This window comes from Cucumis melo, chromosome 6 (assembly GCF_025177605.1).
Source record: "Cucumis melo cultivar AY chromosome 6, USDA_Cmelo_AY_1.0, whole genome shotgun sequence".
In the NCBI taxonomy this organism is placed as follows: domain Eukaryota; kingdom Viridiplantae; phylum Streptophyta; class Magnoliopsida; order Cucurbitales; family Cucurbitaceae; genus Cucumis; species Cucumis melo.
The window spans coordinates 10,981,256-10,996,608 of NC_066862.1; the positions used below are offsets into that span (position 1 = coordinate 10,981,256).

The 15,353-nt window shown below is 37.7% G+C and overlaps 1 protein-coding gene across 1 annotated transcript; it reads left to right on the top strand.

Moving 5' to 3' along the window:
- The first annotated feature begins 1,435 nt into the window (after window positions 1-1,435).
- On the top strand, window positions 1,436-14,516 carry LOC103496137 (proline--tRNA ligase, chloroplastic/mitochondrial). Its single transcript, XM_008457879.3, has 11 exons — window positions 1,436-1,946; window positions 2,049-2,105; window positions 2,195-2,305; window positions 2,481-2,567; window positions 2,665-2,778; window positions 2,867-3,073; window positions 3,337-3,474; window positions 3,675-3,836; window positions 4,257-4,456; window positions 13,781-13,864; window positions 13,960-14,516. Exons 1-11 carry the CDS (start codon window positions 1,587-1,589, stop codon window positions 14,099-14,101), a joined length of 1,662 nt encoding a protein of 553 aa, XP_008456101.2. The 5' UTR covers window positions 1,436-1,586; the 3' UTR covers window positions 14,102-14,516.
- The last annotated feature ends 837 nt before the right edge of the window (window positions 14,517-15,353 follow it).

Consider the following 15,353-nt stretch of genomic DNA (forward strand, 5'->3'; position numbering starts at 1 on the left):
AAACTGGAATATGAATATTTCAAATAAAATTCTGAAACAACATATTAAAAGTCTAATAATAAGAATAAAAAAAATAATTCAATAAGGAAACCTTGTAACTCTTTTGGTTATGGTCAACACGTTCACAACGACCACATTTAACGCGTCTATTGAACTCCATTTTAGAAGGAATTCTAATCTTCTTTGGTCGACCAACTGAACGTTTTACATTCGGTGGGAGGATGACAACTTCAATTTTTCTGTATTATTAAATATATGCAATAGTATATTTGTGACAAATCACAAAACATAAACGTATTATGCAGTAGTATAGATGTACGAAATCAAAGAAAATACTAATCGAATCGAGAAAAAAAATAAAGAAAAAGATATGAAACATGAAGGAAAAAAAACTGAACTATATGTGTCACTAAATACCTATTATTGTATATATACAGATGTATATACTGATAAAATCATCTGTATATGTAGTGATATATAATGAAATTCAACTATAATTTTATGTATTATCGAATATATGCAATAGCATATATGTAACAAATCACATAACATAAATATGAATAAGATGTATATAAATGTATATATTGTTCATGAAAACTTTACTAAACAAAAATATGAATAAGATGATCGGAACATGTAATAATTATTGAATATATGCAGTAATATATAAATCGAGTAAGAAAAAATTACAGAACATGAGAAAAAATCTGTGTATGTATTATTGAATATATGCAGTAGTATATATGTAACAAATCACAAAACATAAATGTATTATTCAGTAGCATATGTGAAAAATCAAAATAGAAGGAACATTACCAGAATATATGTTACGAAATGGGGGAAGAAAGAACAAATTTTTTAAAGAAAAAATATATGCTATGAAATGGGAGAATAAATAATATACGAAAAAAAACAAAAAGAAACTAACCGTATCATAAGAAGAAAATCGGAAGGGAAGAAGAAAGAACAATTTTCTTTTGTAATAGAAATTGGAGAAGAATGTTGGCGACGAAATTTATGATCGTGAGAAAATAACTTTTAGTTGGACATGAAATTAAAAATATTTATTTTGTAGGATAATTAAAAATATTATTACCATATTTAAATCATTCTAAAGGTAACAAATATTATATTAATAAATTCAAATATATATGTATTAATAATTAAGAGTTACACTTGATATAATAAATATGGTGATTGATAATTAAGGAAAATATTATTCAAGATTAATTAAATTTGGATAATAAGGTAAATTCGCCCCTTCTTTTGTAAAAAATGTTAGGCTCGTTTAGGACTTTTACGCAATATATTAGAAAGAAAGACCAAATATATAATATAATGTAACAATTTAGACTATTTTAGTTAAAATATCTAACAAATTAGGGATATTTGAGTTAAAACGCCTCTTTTGTACGGTTATCTCTCCTAGCAAGGAGCAGGCCCATTGGGTTTGAGTCCGCCCATAACCCCGATATTTGGCAACGCTCAAGTTGTTCATATTCGTATTCACAGCCGAACCTCATCTTCCTCAGCTACATTTAGTGGCCTGCCCCACCGGCCACCGCCCGAGAGCTTCATAGTTGAAAATGGTTGTTTCACTGAGACTACCTTTGATCTCCTCTTTGCTTTCCCCAGCCTCATCTCGCTCCCCAAACTTCGCTTTCTCCAGGCGAGCTCTGGGGATTTCATGGAGGCACCAACGCCCCCCCTTACGGTTGCCGCTGCTTTCTTCTCCCTTCTCTCCTCGAAGTTCCTCCACCAACACCGAAATTCGTACCGAAAGCTCCAAGAATCGAGTTTCTGAAGGACCTATCACGCCTCGGTCGCAGGATTTCAATGCTTGGTATTTGGATGTTATTGCGAACGCTGAGCTCGCGGACTATGGTCCTGTTCGGGGTACCATGGTTATTCGTCCTTATGGCTACGCCATATGGGAGGCAATTCAGGTGCTGGAAACTATAGCTTATGTTTACTTTGTTTGGAACATTCGAACACTGTTTTGAGTTTTGTTTTTTGTATTTTTAATCAGACGATGATTCTTTATGCAGGAGTATTTAAATGTCAAGTTCAAGGAAACCGGCCATGAGAATATGTACTTTCCCCAGGTGTTTCTTTGGTGTGTTTAGGAATTCTAGTATGAATGTGTATATATGCTGGAAATGTTAAATGATGTAATCTTTGATTTCGACTTCAGTTTATACCGTACTCTTTTATTGAGAAAGAAGCTAGTCACGTCGAGGGGTTTAGTCCAGAGTTAGCTCTTGTGACAATTGGAGGAGGGAAAGAACTTGAAGAAAAGCTTGTGGTACGTAGATTCAGCAAAGACCATTTGTCCTTTTCCTGTGTTTCGTTTCTCATTAGAAGTATTAACCTTATTGTATGTGGTACTTTGCATTGGCAAAATTGGAAATGGATATTAACCCTCAATAACAGGGCCTGCGGTTTGGTTTTGATTGTTGGTTTGCCTGAGGCTTTGGCAGGTTCGACCCACAAGTGAAACCATTGTGAATCACATGTTTACTCAGTGGATTCATAGTCACCGTGATCTTCCTCTGATGATTAATCAGGTTCGTTCATTTGCCACATCATGAAAAATTCTTCCTTTGTCTTTGGCATTTATGTTATCCTTATCTTCATATCTTTTTGTTTGTGTATGTTATGTAGTGGGCCAATGTCACTAGATGGGAGATGCGCACGAAACCATTTGTTAGAACTCTTGAATTTCTCTGGCAGGAGGGCCATACTGCCCATGCAAGTCCAGAAGAGGCAGAAAAAGAGGTATATTTGATGCATTTAAGATTACTTTGTGGCTCTGTTTTTTATAATCATATCTTTTTCATTTAAGGGCTTTGATGCTGCATTGCAGGCTATTCAGATGATTGACATATATACAAAATTTTCTTATGAGCAAGCGGCAATACCTGTTATTGCAGGTCGAAAATCCAAGGTAGAGACATTTGCTGGTGCAGACAAGACCTACACAATAGAGGCCATGATGGGGGATCGGAAGGCACTGCAGGCAGGAACCAGCCACAACCTAGGGCAAAACTTTTCTCGTGCTTTTGGAACACAGGTATTTTAACAAGTCAATGAAATTTTTTTCGACATGAATGAACTTGTTACAATAGTTGAGATATATTCTTAATTCCATTGTAGCACGTGCACAATTCTTGTTTCTGTCTCACTTTAGTGTCCAACCGTTATCCAAATTCTGTTTGATTAGTTAATATGATTCATAAATTCCCTTTTGAGACATTCAACCATAAAATTATTTGACGTCTGACATATTATGTTGCCCTTTTGATGTGACTTGAGTTACTGAAACATTTACTGTAGTTCACAGATGAAAATGGACAAAGACAACATGTATGGCAGACATCATGGGCAATTAGTACACGTTTTGTTGGAGGAATTATCATGACTCATGGAGATGATGGAGGTTTAATGCTGCCACCAAAGCTTGCTCCAATACAGGTACTGAGATGAATTTTATAAATGTAACTTGTACAGTATTACTATCTACGAATTCTATAAAGTGTATATCGGATGACAATTATAAGAAGTTATGTAGGATGTGAAAGTGATACGTTTCTGTTTTTTTGAGCTGCTCGATTCATATTTTTCTGTCCTTTCTTTTTACCAATATCCTTTTAACATAGCTGACTTTTATCCAGGTGGTAATCATACCCATATGGAAGAAGGATGGTGATAAAGCTGAAGTTCTTAATGCTGCTTCTTCTGTAAAAGAATTTCTGCAAACTGCAGGGTTAAAGGTTAAACTTGATGAGTCAGACCAGAAAACTGCAGGATGGAAATTCAATTTTTGGGAGATGAAGGTTGGGGCAGTATTTTATGATTAAGATCAATCTAATAAAAAAATGATTAAGATCAAGCTATAACCGTTGTCTTTCCCTCAGTTTAGGACAAATTTGTCTAAAAACAAAGGCTACCTTTAAATTTTCAGCATATGTCGACTGGTTAGCTGCCAATAGATATTCATGTTGACTCTTCTGTGATTTCTATATCTGTTATGGTATTTTCACATTTGGAATCAAGTTTGTGAGAAGAAAATACTTCTGCTGTGTAGGTTGGTTGGCTGACTAGCATTTTTATTTCAGGATGTATGCTGAGTGGTTATTGCTAGTTTTGAATGTTAAATTCCCCCTGTTAGAAACATGATTGTGGCCTATATTTTTTCTTCCTCTCTTTTTTCATGTTTTCCTATTAAGCTGAAAACAATATCATTTATATTGTAGGGTGTTCCTTTGAGGATCGAGATTGGGCCCAAGGATGTTGCAAGTAAAAGTGTGGTCATATCTAGGAGAGATATTCCTGGAAAGCAAGGGAAAGTTTTTGGAATATCCATGGAACCTTCTGTTTTAGAAGCTTATGTGAAAGAGACATTGGATGAGATCCAATCATCTCTTCTTCAACAGGCAAGAACTTTTCGTGACAGGTACTACCTTATTTTCTTATTTTGAGATGATATTAGATAAATATGTAAATCTACATTAAATTACATTACCTTTATTCTTTTAGAGTTGAAGTAATTGAATGTCGGAATGGCATACTTCTGTTAGGCCACTAATAGTGCATCAGTATAGTAGGAGAGGAAAGAATAGTACAGGCAAGGGAATTGTAAGGGGTGGGGACCACTCAGGAGAATAATTTAAATATTCTCATAGTGCATTGAGTTAGTTAGAAATTGGGGGTAACATCTCGAGAGTGAGAGATAGGGAGTTAGGGACGATCGACTTTGATTGTGCCCTAGTTATTCTACTGTGATTCTTGTGTACGATCCATTACTAATACAATAAAGATCAATACCTCTTTCATATCGGTACCCGAGCAATCAAACCTAGGGAAAGCATCTAATATGGCGTAGAAACAATTGGAGGAGAAGATCGATGCAAACAAAGTTGAAATTTCAGCAATTCATATGGAGATTTAGAAGTTGGCGAAGATGGAGGAATCCATGAAATCCTTATTGAAGAGCGTGGAAGTCAACAACGTAATTCTGAAGAAATGAAGAAGTTGACGGAGATCATGCAATCACGATGTTAGACCCCTTATTAGGCAAGTGTACAGTAGAAGGAAGAAATAGATTTTTTTTCTTTAATAAAAGCACGTGGGATATAAGTAGGTCGGTGGGCGGGAAAAGGGATATAAGAGTGTTGTCTTTTGGGCGGGAACATTATGTGTTTTTTGTAGTTAGAACATGTTTTTTCTGCATTCTTCTGGAGAGAGAGAAGAACCGAAATTAGATTGTACTGAGGATTGAGACATTCTCAATCCTTAATATCTTACTGAAATTGAATCAATAAAGAAGGAAATTCATACGTGAAGTTGGAGTTCCAACATTTTGGTATCAGAGCCAAGATCCAAAGGACAGAGGAATCATGGTTCAAACTCGGATTGAAGAACGGTTGGAATTTATCGACCAAGAAATTGCCGGAATGAAGAAGGAATTGAGCAAAGTGCGGGCGATAGAGGTGAGTGTGAATGAAATTGCGAAGAGCATCGATTTGATGCGACTTCAATCGGAAAAACAACAGTTGTTATTCATGATAATAGAGACGAGTTCGAGAGAGCGGTCGACGATGAGTGGACAAGTAACAGAATCCGTCACGAAGGAGACTGAGAAGGCTAAAGGGAAGGAAATCGATGCGTCTTCTAGTAAGATGGCAGAATCAGACCGAAATTTCGGATCTGATAGAAACGAGCGAAAGATAGACCTCGACGATGGTTCCCATGACCGAAACAAGTTCAAAAAGATCGAGATGCCGATGTTCACAGGGGAGGATCCTGATTCTTGGTTATTTTGAGCTGAGAGGTATTTTCAAATCCATAAACTAACGGAGTCTGAAAAAATATTAGTGTCCACGGTTAGTTTCGATGGTCCGGCGTTAAATTGGTATAGATCTCAAGAGGAGAGAGATAAATTCTCCAGTTGGTCTAATATGAAAGAGAGACTATTAGTACGATTTCGAGCTAATAAGGATGAAACGATTTGCGGGCAGTTTTTGAGAATTAAACAAGAAAGTACAGTAGAAGAGTACATAAATCCATTTGATAAAATGGTAGCGTCGTTATATGATTTGCCTGAGAGAGTAGTTGAAGATACTTTTATGAATGGTTTATTACCATGGGTGAGATCTGAGGTAGTTTTCTGTCGACCGAAAGGATTGGCAGAGATGATGGAAGTAGCACAGATGGTAGAAAACAGAGAGATTGTAAGAATTGAAGCCAAATTGAGTGGTTATTTAGGAGGAAAGTTGACTGGGCAGGTTAATGGAAATGGAAAAGTTGCTTCCAGTAGTGTAGCAGGGGAGAGTAAAGGAAATACTTCATTTCCGATCCGCACCATTACTTTGAGTAGTTCCGGTCCAAATGAAAATCGAAGGGAAGGGTCCTATAAAAGACTGCTCGATGCTGAGTTTCAGGCCAGGAAAGAGAAAGGATTGTGTTTTCGTTGCAATGAGAAGTATTCTGCAGACCACAAATGTAAAATGAAAGAACAACGTGAATTGAGAATGTTCGTGGTGACAGAAGGTAAAGAAGAATATGAAATTGTAGAAGAAGAAAAAGAAGAAAAAAAAGAGTTGGGCCGCATAGAAATGAATGAGGATATTACAACTGTGTTTGAATTATCAATCAACTCGGTAGTTGGACTAAATGATCTCGGAACTATGAAAGTGAGAGGTAAATTGTTGGGAGAGGATGTGATTATATTGATCGATTGTGGAGCAACGCACAACTTTGTGTCGGAAAAGCTGGTGAAGAAGCTTATTTTACCCATCAAAGAAACCTCACATTATGGAGTGATCTTAGGATCTGGGGCTGCAGTATAAGGTAAGGGAATCTGTGAAAAATTGGAGGTGCAGTTGAACAACGGGAAGATAGTAGAGGATTTTCTGCCCCTAGAACTTGGTGGTGTTGATGTAATTTTGGGTATGCAATGGCTATATTCTCTAGGAGTGACTACAGTAGGCTGGAAAAATCTGTCATTGACTTTTTCTGTTGATGGGAAATTTGTGAATATTAAAGGAGATCCCAGCCTAACGAAAGCAAGGATCAGCCTTAAAAATATGATGAAAAACTGGGGAGATAAGGATGCCGGGTTCTTGATTGAATGTCGATCATTAGAAGTGAAAGCTGTAGAGAGTAATGACTGCTGTTTGCAAAATGCAGAAGTTTTGAGCAGTGGTCCGATCAATTCTGTCATTAGTTAGTTCCAAGATGTTTTTAAGTGGCCGGAAAAATTACCACCACGAAGGGAGATAGAACATCATGTCCACATGAAGGAGGGAACCAATCCCATTAATGTTCGTCCATATCGATATGGTTTTCATAAAAAAGAAGAGATGGAGAAGTTGGTGAAAGAAATGTTGAATTCTGGGGTAATAAGACCGAGCACCAGTCCTTATTCTAGCCCTGTTTTATTGGTCAAGAAAAAGGATGGTAGCTGGCGTTTTTGTGTAGATTATAGAGCAGTCAATAACGCCACGATTGCGGATAAATTTCCTATTCTGGTAGTAGAAGAATTATTTGATGAGCTTTGTGGAGCAACTCTGTTTTCCAAAATTGATTTGAAGTCCGGATATCATCAAATCAGAATGGTTGATGAGGATGTAGAGAAAACGGCTTTCCGAACACACGAAGGACATTATGAATTTTTAGTAATGCCTTTCGGGTTGACCAATGCACCGGCTACCTTTCAAGCCTTGATGAATACTATCTTCAAGCCATTCCTAAGAAAATTTGTATTGGTTTTTTTTGATGATATACTAGTTTATAGTAAAATTGAGGCTGATCATGTAGTGCACCAGGGAAAAGTGTTGTCAATTTTACAGCAACATGAACTATATGCTAACCAGAAGAAGTGTCATTTTGCACAGAAAAGAATAGTGTCTGGGTCATGTGATTTCTGGAGAAGGTGTGGCATGGATCCAGAAAAGATTAGAGCTATATCCGATTGGCCACAACCCACGAATATAAAAGAAATCAGAGGATTCCTGGGCTTAACCGGGTATTACCGTCGTTTTGTGTGCAATTATGGAGCTATTGCTGCTCCTTTAACTCAGTTGTTAAAGAAGGGAGGGTTTAGATGGACTGAAGAAGCAACCTTGGCTTTTGACAAGTTGAAATCAGCGATGCTATCCTTGTCGGTATTAGCTCTTCCAGATTTCAATAAGCCATTTGAGATAGAAACTGATGCGTCTGGTAATGGAATTGGATCTGTCTTAGTTCAAGACAGAAGGCCGATAGCATATTATAGCCATACGTTAGCCTTGAGAGACAGGGCCCGGCCAGTGTATGAAAGGGAGCTTATGGCTGTTGTATTAGCGGTACAAAGATGGCGACCTTATTTGCTGATAGGAAAATTTAAAGTGAAAACAGTTCAGAAGGCACTAAAATTTTTGTTAGATCAGAGGATAATACAACCTCAATATCAAAAATGGATAGCCAGACTTTTGGATTATTCATTTAAAGTAGTTTATAAGCCGGGAGCTGAAAATAGAGCAACTGATGCATTGTCCAGAAAACCAGATGAAGTACAGTTGTTTGGGTTGTCTGTACCAGTTACTATCGATCTGGAAGTGATTAAAAAGGAAGTATCTCAAGATCCAAAGTATGAGAAGATTGTAGAGCAAATTAAGCAAATTGAGGAACCGACTGAGAGCAAATATTCATTGCAGAATGGCTTGTTGATGTACAAGAACCGACTGGTAATTTTAAAGCATTCTTCTTTAATACCAGTAATTTTAGACACCTTCCATAATTCTGTGGTTGGGGGTCACTCTGGATTTTTGAGAACCTATAAACGAGTAGCTGCTGAATTGTATTGGGATGGGATGAAGGCTGATATTAACAAACACTGTGAAGAGTGCTTAACATGCCAAAGAAGTAAATCATTGGCTTTATCTCCGGCTGGTTTGTTGGTGCCGTTGGAAATTCCTCAGTCCATATGGAGTGATATCTCAATGGATTTTGTGGAAGGCCTTCCAAAATCTAGTGGATTTGAAGTGATTTTGGTTGTGGTAGACAGATTGAGTAAATATGGACATTTCTTATCCCTGAAACATCCATTTACTGCTAAGCTGGTGGCAGAGTTGTTTGTGAAAGAAGTAGTAAGGTTGCATGGATTTTCCTTGTCCATTGTGTCGGATAGAGACAAGATATTTCTTAGTCATTTCTGGACTGAATTGTTTCGATTATCAGGCACTAAACTGAATAAAAGTACAACCTATCACCCTCAATCGGACGGCCAAACTGAGGTTGTCAACAGAGGAGTGGAAACTTACTTACGGTGCTTTTGTAATGAGAAACCTAAGGAGTGGGTTAAGTGGCTGCCATGGGCGGAATATTGGTATAATAATACCTTCCAACGGTCTATCGGCATGACTCCATTTCAGATTGTTTATGGACGACAACCTCCTACTATTTTGTCTTATGGAAGCTCGCTTTCTAAGAATTCAATTGTTGAAGAAATGTTGCAGGAAAGGGATGTTGTTTTGATTTCCTTGTGTGAACATTTGCGCTTAGCACAAGAGCAAATGAGAGTGCATGCGGATCGTAAAAAGAGATGTAGAATTTTGTGTGGGTGATTATGTGTTTCTGCGTATCCGTCCCTACCGACAGGGTACTGTGCGTAGTAGACGAAATGAAAAGCTTGCTCCTCGGTTTTTTGGGCCATATAAAATTGTAGAGAAGGTTGGGCCTGTTGCTTACCGCCTTCAATTACCAGAAAGTTCCAAAATTCATTCTGTTTTTCATGTATCACAGCTGAGAAAAGTAGTCGGACAGCATGAGAATTCACAACCAACTATTCAGTTTGTTGATGAGAACTATGTGTGGAAATCTATTCCGGAAGAGGCTGTTGAATATCGTAAGACCGTGGCTGGGCAATGGGAAGTTTTGATGTGCTGGGAAGGTTTACCTAAGCATGAAGCTACTTGGGAGTCTTATGATGAAATGCAGTCAAAGTACCCAACTTTTCACCTTGAGGACAAGGTGAATTTAAAAGGGGGAAGTAATGTTAGACCCCTTATTAGGCAAGTGTACAGTAGAAGGAAGAAATAGATTTTTTTTTTCTTTAATAAAAGCACGTGGGATATAAGTAGGTCGGTGGGCGGGAAAAGGGATATAAGAGTGTTGTCTTTTGGCGGGAACATTATGTGTTTTTTGTAGTTAGAACATGTTTTTTCTGCATTCTTCTGGAGAGAGAGAGAAGAACAAAAATTAGATTGTACTGAGGATTGAGACATTTCTCAATCCTTAATATCTTACTGAAATTGAATCAATAAAGAAGGAAATTCATACGTGAAGTTGGAGTTCCAACACACGATTTAATACATCTTTGAATAACAACCGAGGCGAATCAAGTGGAAGTAAGAATGAGAAAGAAACACCGAAGAAATGACTGTAATTACGAGTGAAGTTGCACGATCCGGAGTGGGAGATGCAATGTTAGCACATAGTAAATTCAAGAAAGTAGCGATGCTGATTTTCAATGACACTAATCCCTATTCCTGGTTATTTCGAGCCGAAAGATACTTTCAGACTCATTAACTTACAGAGGAGAAGAAATTGACTGTAGCGGTTATAAGTTTCAAAGTAGCGACTCTTGACACTTGACAGGTATCGAGAACCATTGTCCGATAGGAAAGCGTTGAAGATGCGACTATTTCAACAATTCCGATCTGGGCAAAGGATGGTATGTAGCCAATTTCTTGCGATTAATCAAGAATCAACTGTAGAAGAATATATAAATCTTTTCAATAAGCTTGTTGCCTTGTTTGTCTGATGAAATTCTAAAATACATTCATGAATGGGCTTGTACCATGGGTTAGGCAGAAGTTGAATGCTAGGAACCCATTGGGCTTGTTTTTATGATTAAAGTGGCCAAAGAGTAGAAAATAGAGAAGTGGTTCGGTCCGAAGTGGTGGAGAAGAAAGGAAAGAAGGGCACGATCATTGAAAAAATAAAGGAGTGAACATGGTGCATAATCCTAAAGGAAATTTATTGATCGTAGCGAAGGAGATACCCAAAGATTGTTGAACCAGTTCCTACATTGCGAGGGGTGAATCAAGCTGGAGTTAAAAAAGAAGGCATGTCCAAGCGTTTATTTGACTCGGAATTCAAGGCAAAAAAAGAGAAAGAGCTATGTTTCCGTTGTGATGAATGATACACCATAGGCCATCAATGTTTAAAGATCAACGTGAACTCTGAGTCCTGTTAATATAAAATGAAGCTGACGAGTTGGAAGTATTTGAAGATGCAGTAGAAGAATTTGAACGGGTAGAACTCCAAGTTGCAGAAGTCGAGACGTTGTGGTGTTGATCGATAGTGGAAGTAACACACAATTTCATTTCACAACGAATAGTAGAAAAGGAGATCAAAGTTGAGTTGACTGCTAATTACGGAGTAATATTGGGCACTGGCACAGTGGTCAAAGGGAAAGGGGTGTGCAGAGGAGTGCGATTGCATATTGGAGGATTAGTAATTGAAGAAGAGTTTCTGCCTTAGGGGGGGGGGGGGGTAGACGTTATTTTGGGGATGTAGTGGTTACACACTCTAGGGGTGACAGAGGTATATTGGAGGACATTGACAATGAAGTTTTTGCATAAAGGGAAGTCGATAGTGTTGAGAGGAAACTCGAGCCTATAAAAGTTATAAGTGAGCTTGAAATGCTTGGTGAAAACTTGGGAGATGGGGGATCGAGGATTTTTGATTGAATGTAGATCTTTGCAAGGTGTGGAGTCGTGGGAAGGACTCTATGGAATAGAAGCAATCCAACAAAGCCGTTGACAGAAACTTTGTTGAAGTATGATGATGTGTTTGAAGGGCCAGAGGAATTGGCTCCAAGTCGAGGAATTGATCATCACATTCATCTTAAAGAAGGAGAAAGCCCCGTGAATGTTAGACCATATAGGTATGCCCATAGTCAGAAGTCCAAAATGGAGAAGATGGTTGTGGATCTGTTGACTTCAGGGATCATACGGCCAAGTGCTAGCCCTTATTCCAGCCCAGTGTTGCTAGAGAAAAAGAAAGATGGAGGTTAGAGATTTTGTATGGACTACTAGCATTGATTCATTGAATAATGTGACTGTGGAGGATAAGTTTAAGAATTCAGAAGAGCATTTAGAGCATCTAGGAGTGGTTTTGGTTGTGCTGGGAGAAAGCGAGCTATATGCTAATAGAACTAAATGTCAGTTTTTAAGACGAAGAATAGAGTATCTAGGGCATATTATCTTTGGCGAAGGAGTCGAAGTTGATCCCAACAAGATTTGGGCAGTATTAGAATGGCCAACCCCTATGTGTATCAAGGAAGTACAAAGTTTACGGATTATTATAGAAGATTTGTACAGAATTAGGAAGTATGGCTGCTCTACCGATGCAACTGTTAAAAAGGGAGCGTACTAGTGATCAAAAAGCTAATGAAGCATTTGAATGGTTGAAGAATGCCATGGTGACTGCCGGTTTTAGCAATGCCAGATTTCAGCAAACCCTTTGAGATAGAAACTAATGCTTCAGGTTATGGGTTAGGAGCAGTCTTGATGCAACAGAAACGACTCATTGCTTTGTATAGTCATACACTGTCGACTACAGAACAAGGAAAACCCGGTATATGAGAGAGTTAATGGCTGTTGTATTGGCAGTGCAATGTTTGCGTACTTACTTATTGGGACAAAGATTTGTAGTGTGAACTGATTAGAGAGCTCTTAAATACTTGTTGGAACAGAGTCATTCAGCCTCGCGATGGTTATCTAAATTAATCGGGTGCAATTTTGAAGTAGAATACAGCCAGGAGTGGATAATAAAGCTGCAGGTGCATTATCTCGAAAACTGGGGGGCATTGAGTTAGCCTCTTTGGTGGTACCCACATTGTTAGACATGGCTGCAATCTGTGCTGAAGTTTATGAAGATACCAAGCTGAAAGAGACAATTGAAAAGTTGAAGGCGGATGAGGACAATGTTTCAAACTTTTCACTTCAACAAGGTGTATTGGAAGTACAAGGAACGATCGGTAATCTTGAAGACCTCTTCCCTATCACATTTATCATTTTTCTGTATTCAGTGGACATTCGGGCTTGAAGAAAATTGTTTCCTCTCTCTCCCACACACACAAAAATTTCATCAGCTTCTGTGGTAGTCGTATTCTTGATCATAATTCTGAGTCGTAAATAGTGGGTTAGTGTATTCTGTTCAGTTTTTTCATCTAAAAGAAATAAACATAGTGGTTAATACAGCATGATTAAATTTGTGTATGAGTGGATCAGTTCTAAAGCTGACATGGGACTGCACCATTTTTTAACACTCTCTGTAAGACCACTGATTACCCATCAATATAAAAGAAAGGGTAAGAAAGTAATTACACCGGGGAAAGAGCTAGGAGAGAGAACTGGAGAAAAGAATGATGCTGCTGGGCCCACAAATGATGAGGAGTATAAATAGAATAATTTTAGGGATTGGTGAGGCGAGGTTTTATATAGAAAAGACGGCTGTTCTTTATAGGAGCAGCTGCAAGCCTTCTCAAAGGAGCTGGACTATTTTGGTCTGTTATTTCCTTGTTTTTACTTGTTATTTCTTTGATATTTCCTTGTATGAACTTTGGGTTTATTGAATATAATCAAATCACATAGTACTGTCCCTATTTCTGCCCTTTTTGTTGAGATTCTTGTTGTTTTAAGAGTGAAATCCTACATCTTCTTAATGAAAACCTGATGCATTTACCTCTAGTAAGATGTACCTTATTTTGTTAATGACCTATTTGCAGTAACATTGTGGATGTGAGTTCATATAATGAACTTAAAGAGGCAATCTCCGAGGGAAAATGGGCTAGGGGTCCTTGGTCAGCTAGGTAGGCTTAATTTCATTTTCTGGGCTGCATTGATAAGTTTTTTATTTATATGTTTGTCTTATGTTTGCATGTGTATGCTCTTGATCATTGTGTAGTGACCAAGATGAATTGAGAGTTAAAGAAGAAACAGGAGCAACAATTAGGTGTTTTCCTTTTGAACAGCCACAAGGGCCTAAAACATGCCTTATGACTGGTAACCCTGCCGAGGAAGTTGCCATTTTTGCGAAGTCTTACTGAGATATATATATCAAGGCATGCCTTAAAATCTCCAAGGGCCTTCAATCACATTCGTGCACTATCTTAAAGGTCATGTTAAATATTTTTGGGAGGAGGAGCCTTCTAAATCAGTTCTTCTAAGGGAAAGGCTCTAGCTAGTTGGTCCGCATTGGCATTTGTCTTTTGAAGTTTGACATGTTTTTGTTCTCTGCCTGCCTAATTATTTTCTTGTTGGCTCAGTCTTTCATTTTTGGAGCCCTATTTAAGTGATCCATTTATTTATGAACTAAATGGATTGACAATCTTGTTAAAGCATCACTTAATTTCTGTCTTTCATTTCATAACATGACATGAGCTTGTTCCATTTTTACGATGTTCATCTTGTGAACTAGCTAATGTATTATATTGAATATTTAACCCCTCAGAAATTTTGCCATTTTGCCTGTCCAAGGACACAATTTTAGCAACAGGATAGAGTAAGTTTTTTGTTTGTATTCTCACTTGAATTGGTACAAATGTGATGTAGCTCCTTGAATTTTCGGGCTGAAATGTATTGTATTTAGCTCACTTGAATGAACACAAGTAAATACAGATAATACAAGAACATGAACTTTTAACTTCAGAATCTAACGTGGCCTTTTACAGTAATGACACAGCTTTAAATTTAAATTCATACACTGTAATTCAGGTCTTTACCAGGTGAAGCTTTAGATTATCTCCATAAACAGAAGAACAAATTTTTGCTACTTCATGCTGCATCCCTGTTGGGCCACGGACTAAAACTCCAATACCCGATCCTTTGCTGTCGAACAAAATTTCTGGATGTGTTGTATATGTATATCATATATGTATATGTAGCCGGCTTGATACAAAGGCAGGAAAACTTACTGTTGAGATTAAGCATGCCTCCATAACGGATGTTGGTTGCTTACAAGGGATTGGTAGGGAACGCTCTCAAGCTCACTGTCACCTCCAAAGATTCATGACCTAGGAGATGCTTTTGGTGATTGGAAATTGTGAATTTGAATTTGTTTGTCATTTGAAGCATTTGTTATCTAGAAGGAATGCAAATACAAGCAAATGCCAAGAACATGCCCCAGAGAACTTTGTAGGTGTAATATAAACGGCATCACCATTTCGTTCAATTGTGATGATGCCTAAAAGAATCAAGAACATCACAAACGAAGATGAGCTAATTGCACCAAGGAGTAGCTAGTTGTTTCGTCCAAGAGCTTAATCCATATTGTGTTTATAAGATTTTCAGAATTTGTTT

Bases quoted from the DNA above. Each gene is read 5' to 3' on its own strand.
- LOC103496137 (XM_008457879.3), top strand. From the start codon at position 1,587: ATGGTTGTTTCACTGAGACTACCTTTGATCTCCTCTTTGCTTTCCCCA. The intron at 2,106-2,194 runs GTGTTTCTTTGG...TTTCGACTTCAG, and splicing joins AGAATATGTACTTTCCCCAG to TTTATACCGTACTCTTTTAT. The intron at 13,865-13,959 runs GTAGGCTTAATT...ATCATTGTGTAG, and splicing joins AGGGGTCCTTGGTCAGCTAG to TGACCAAGATGAATTGAGAG.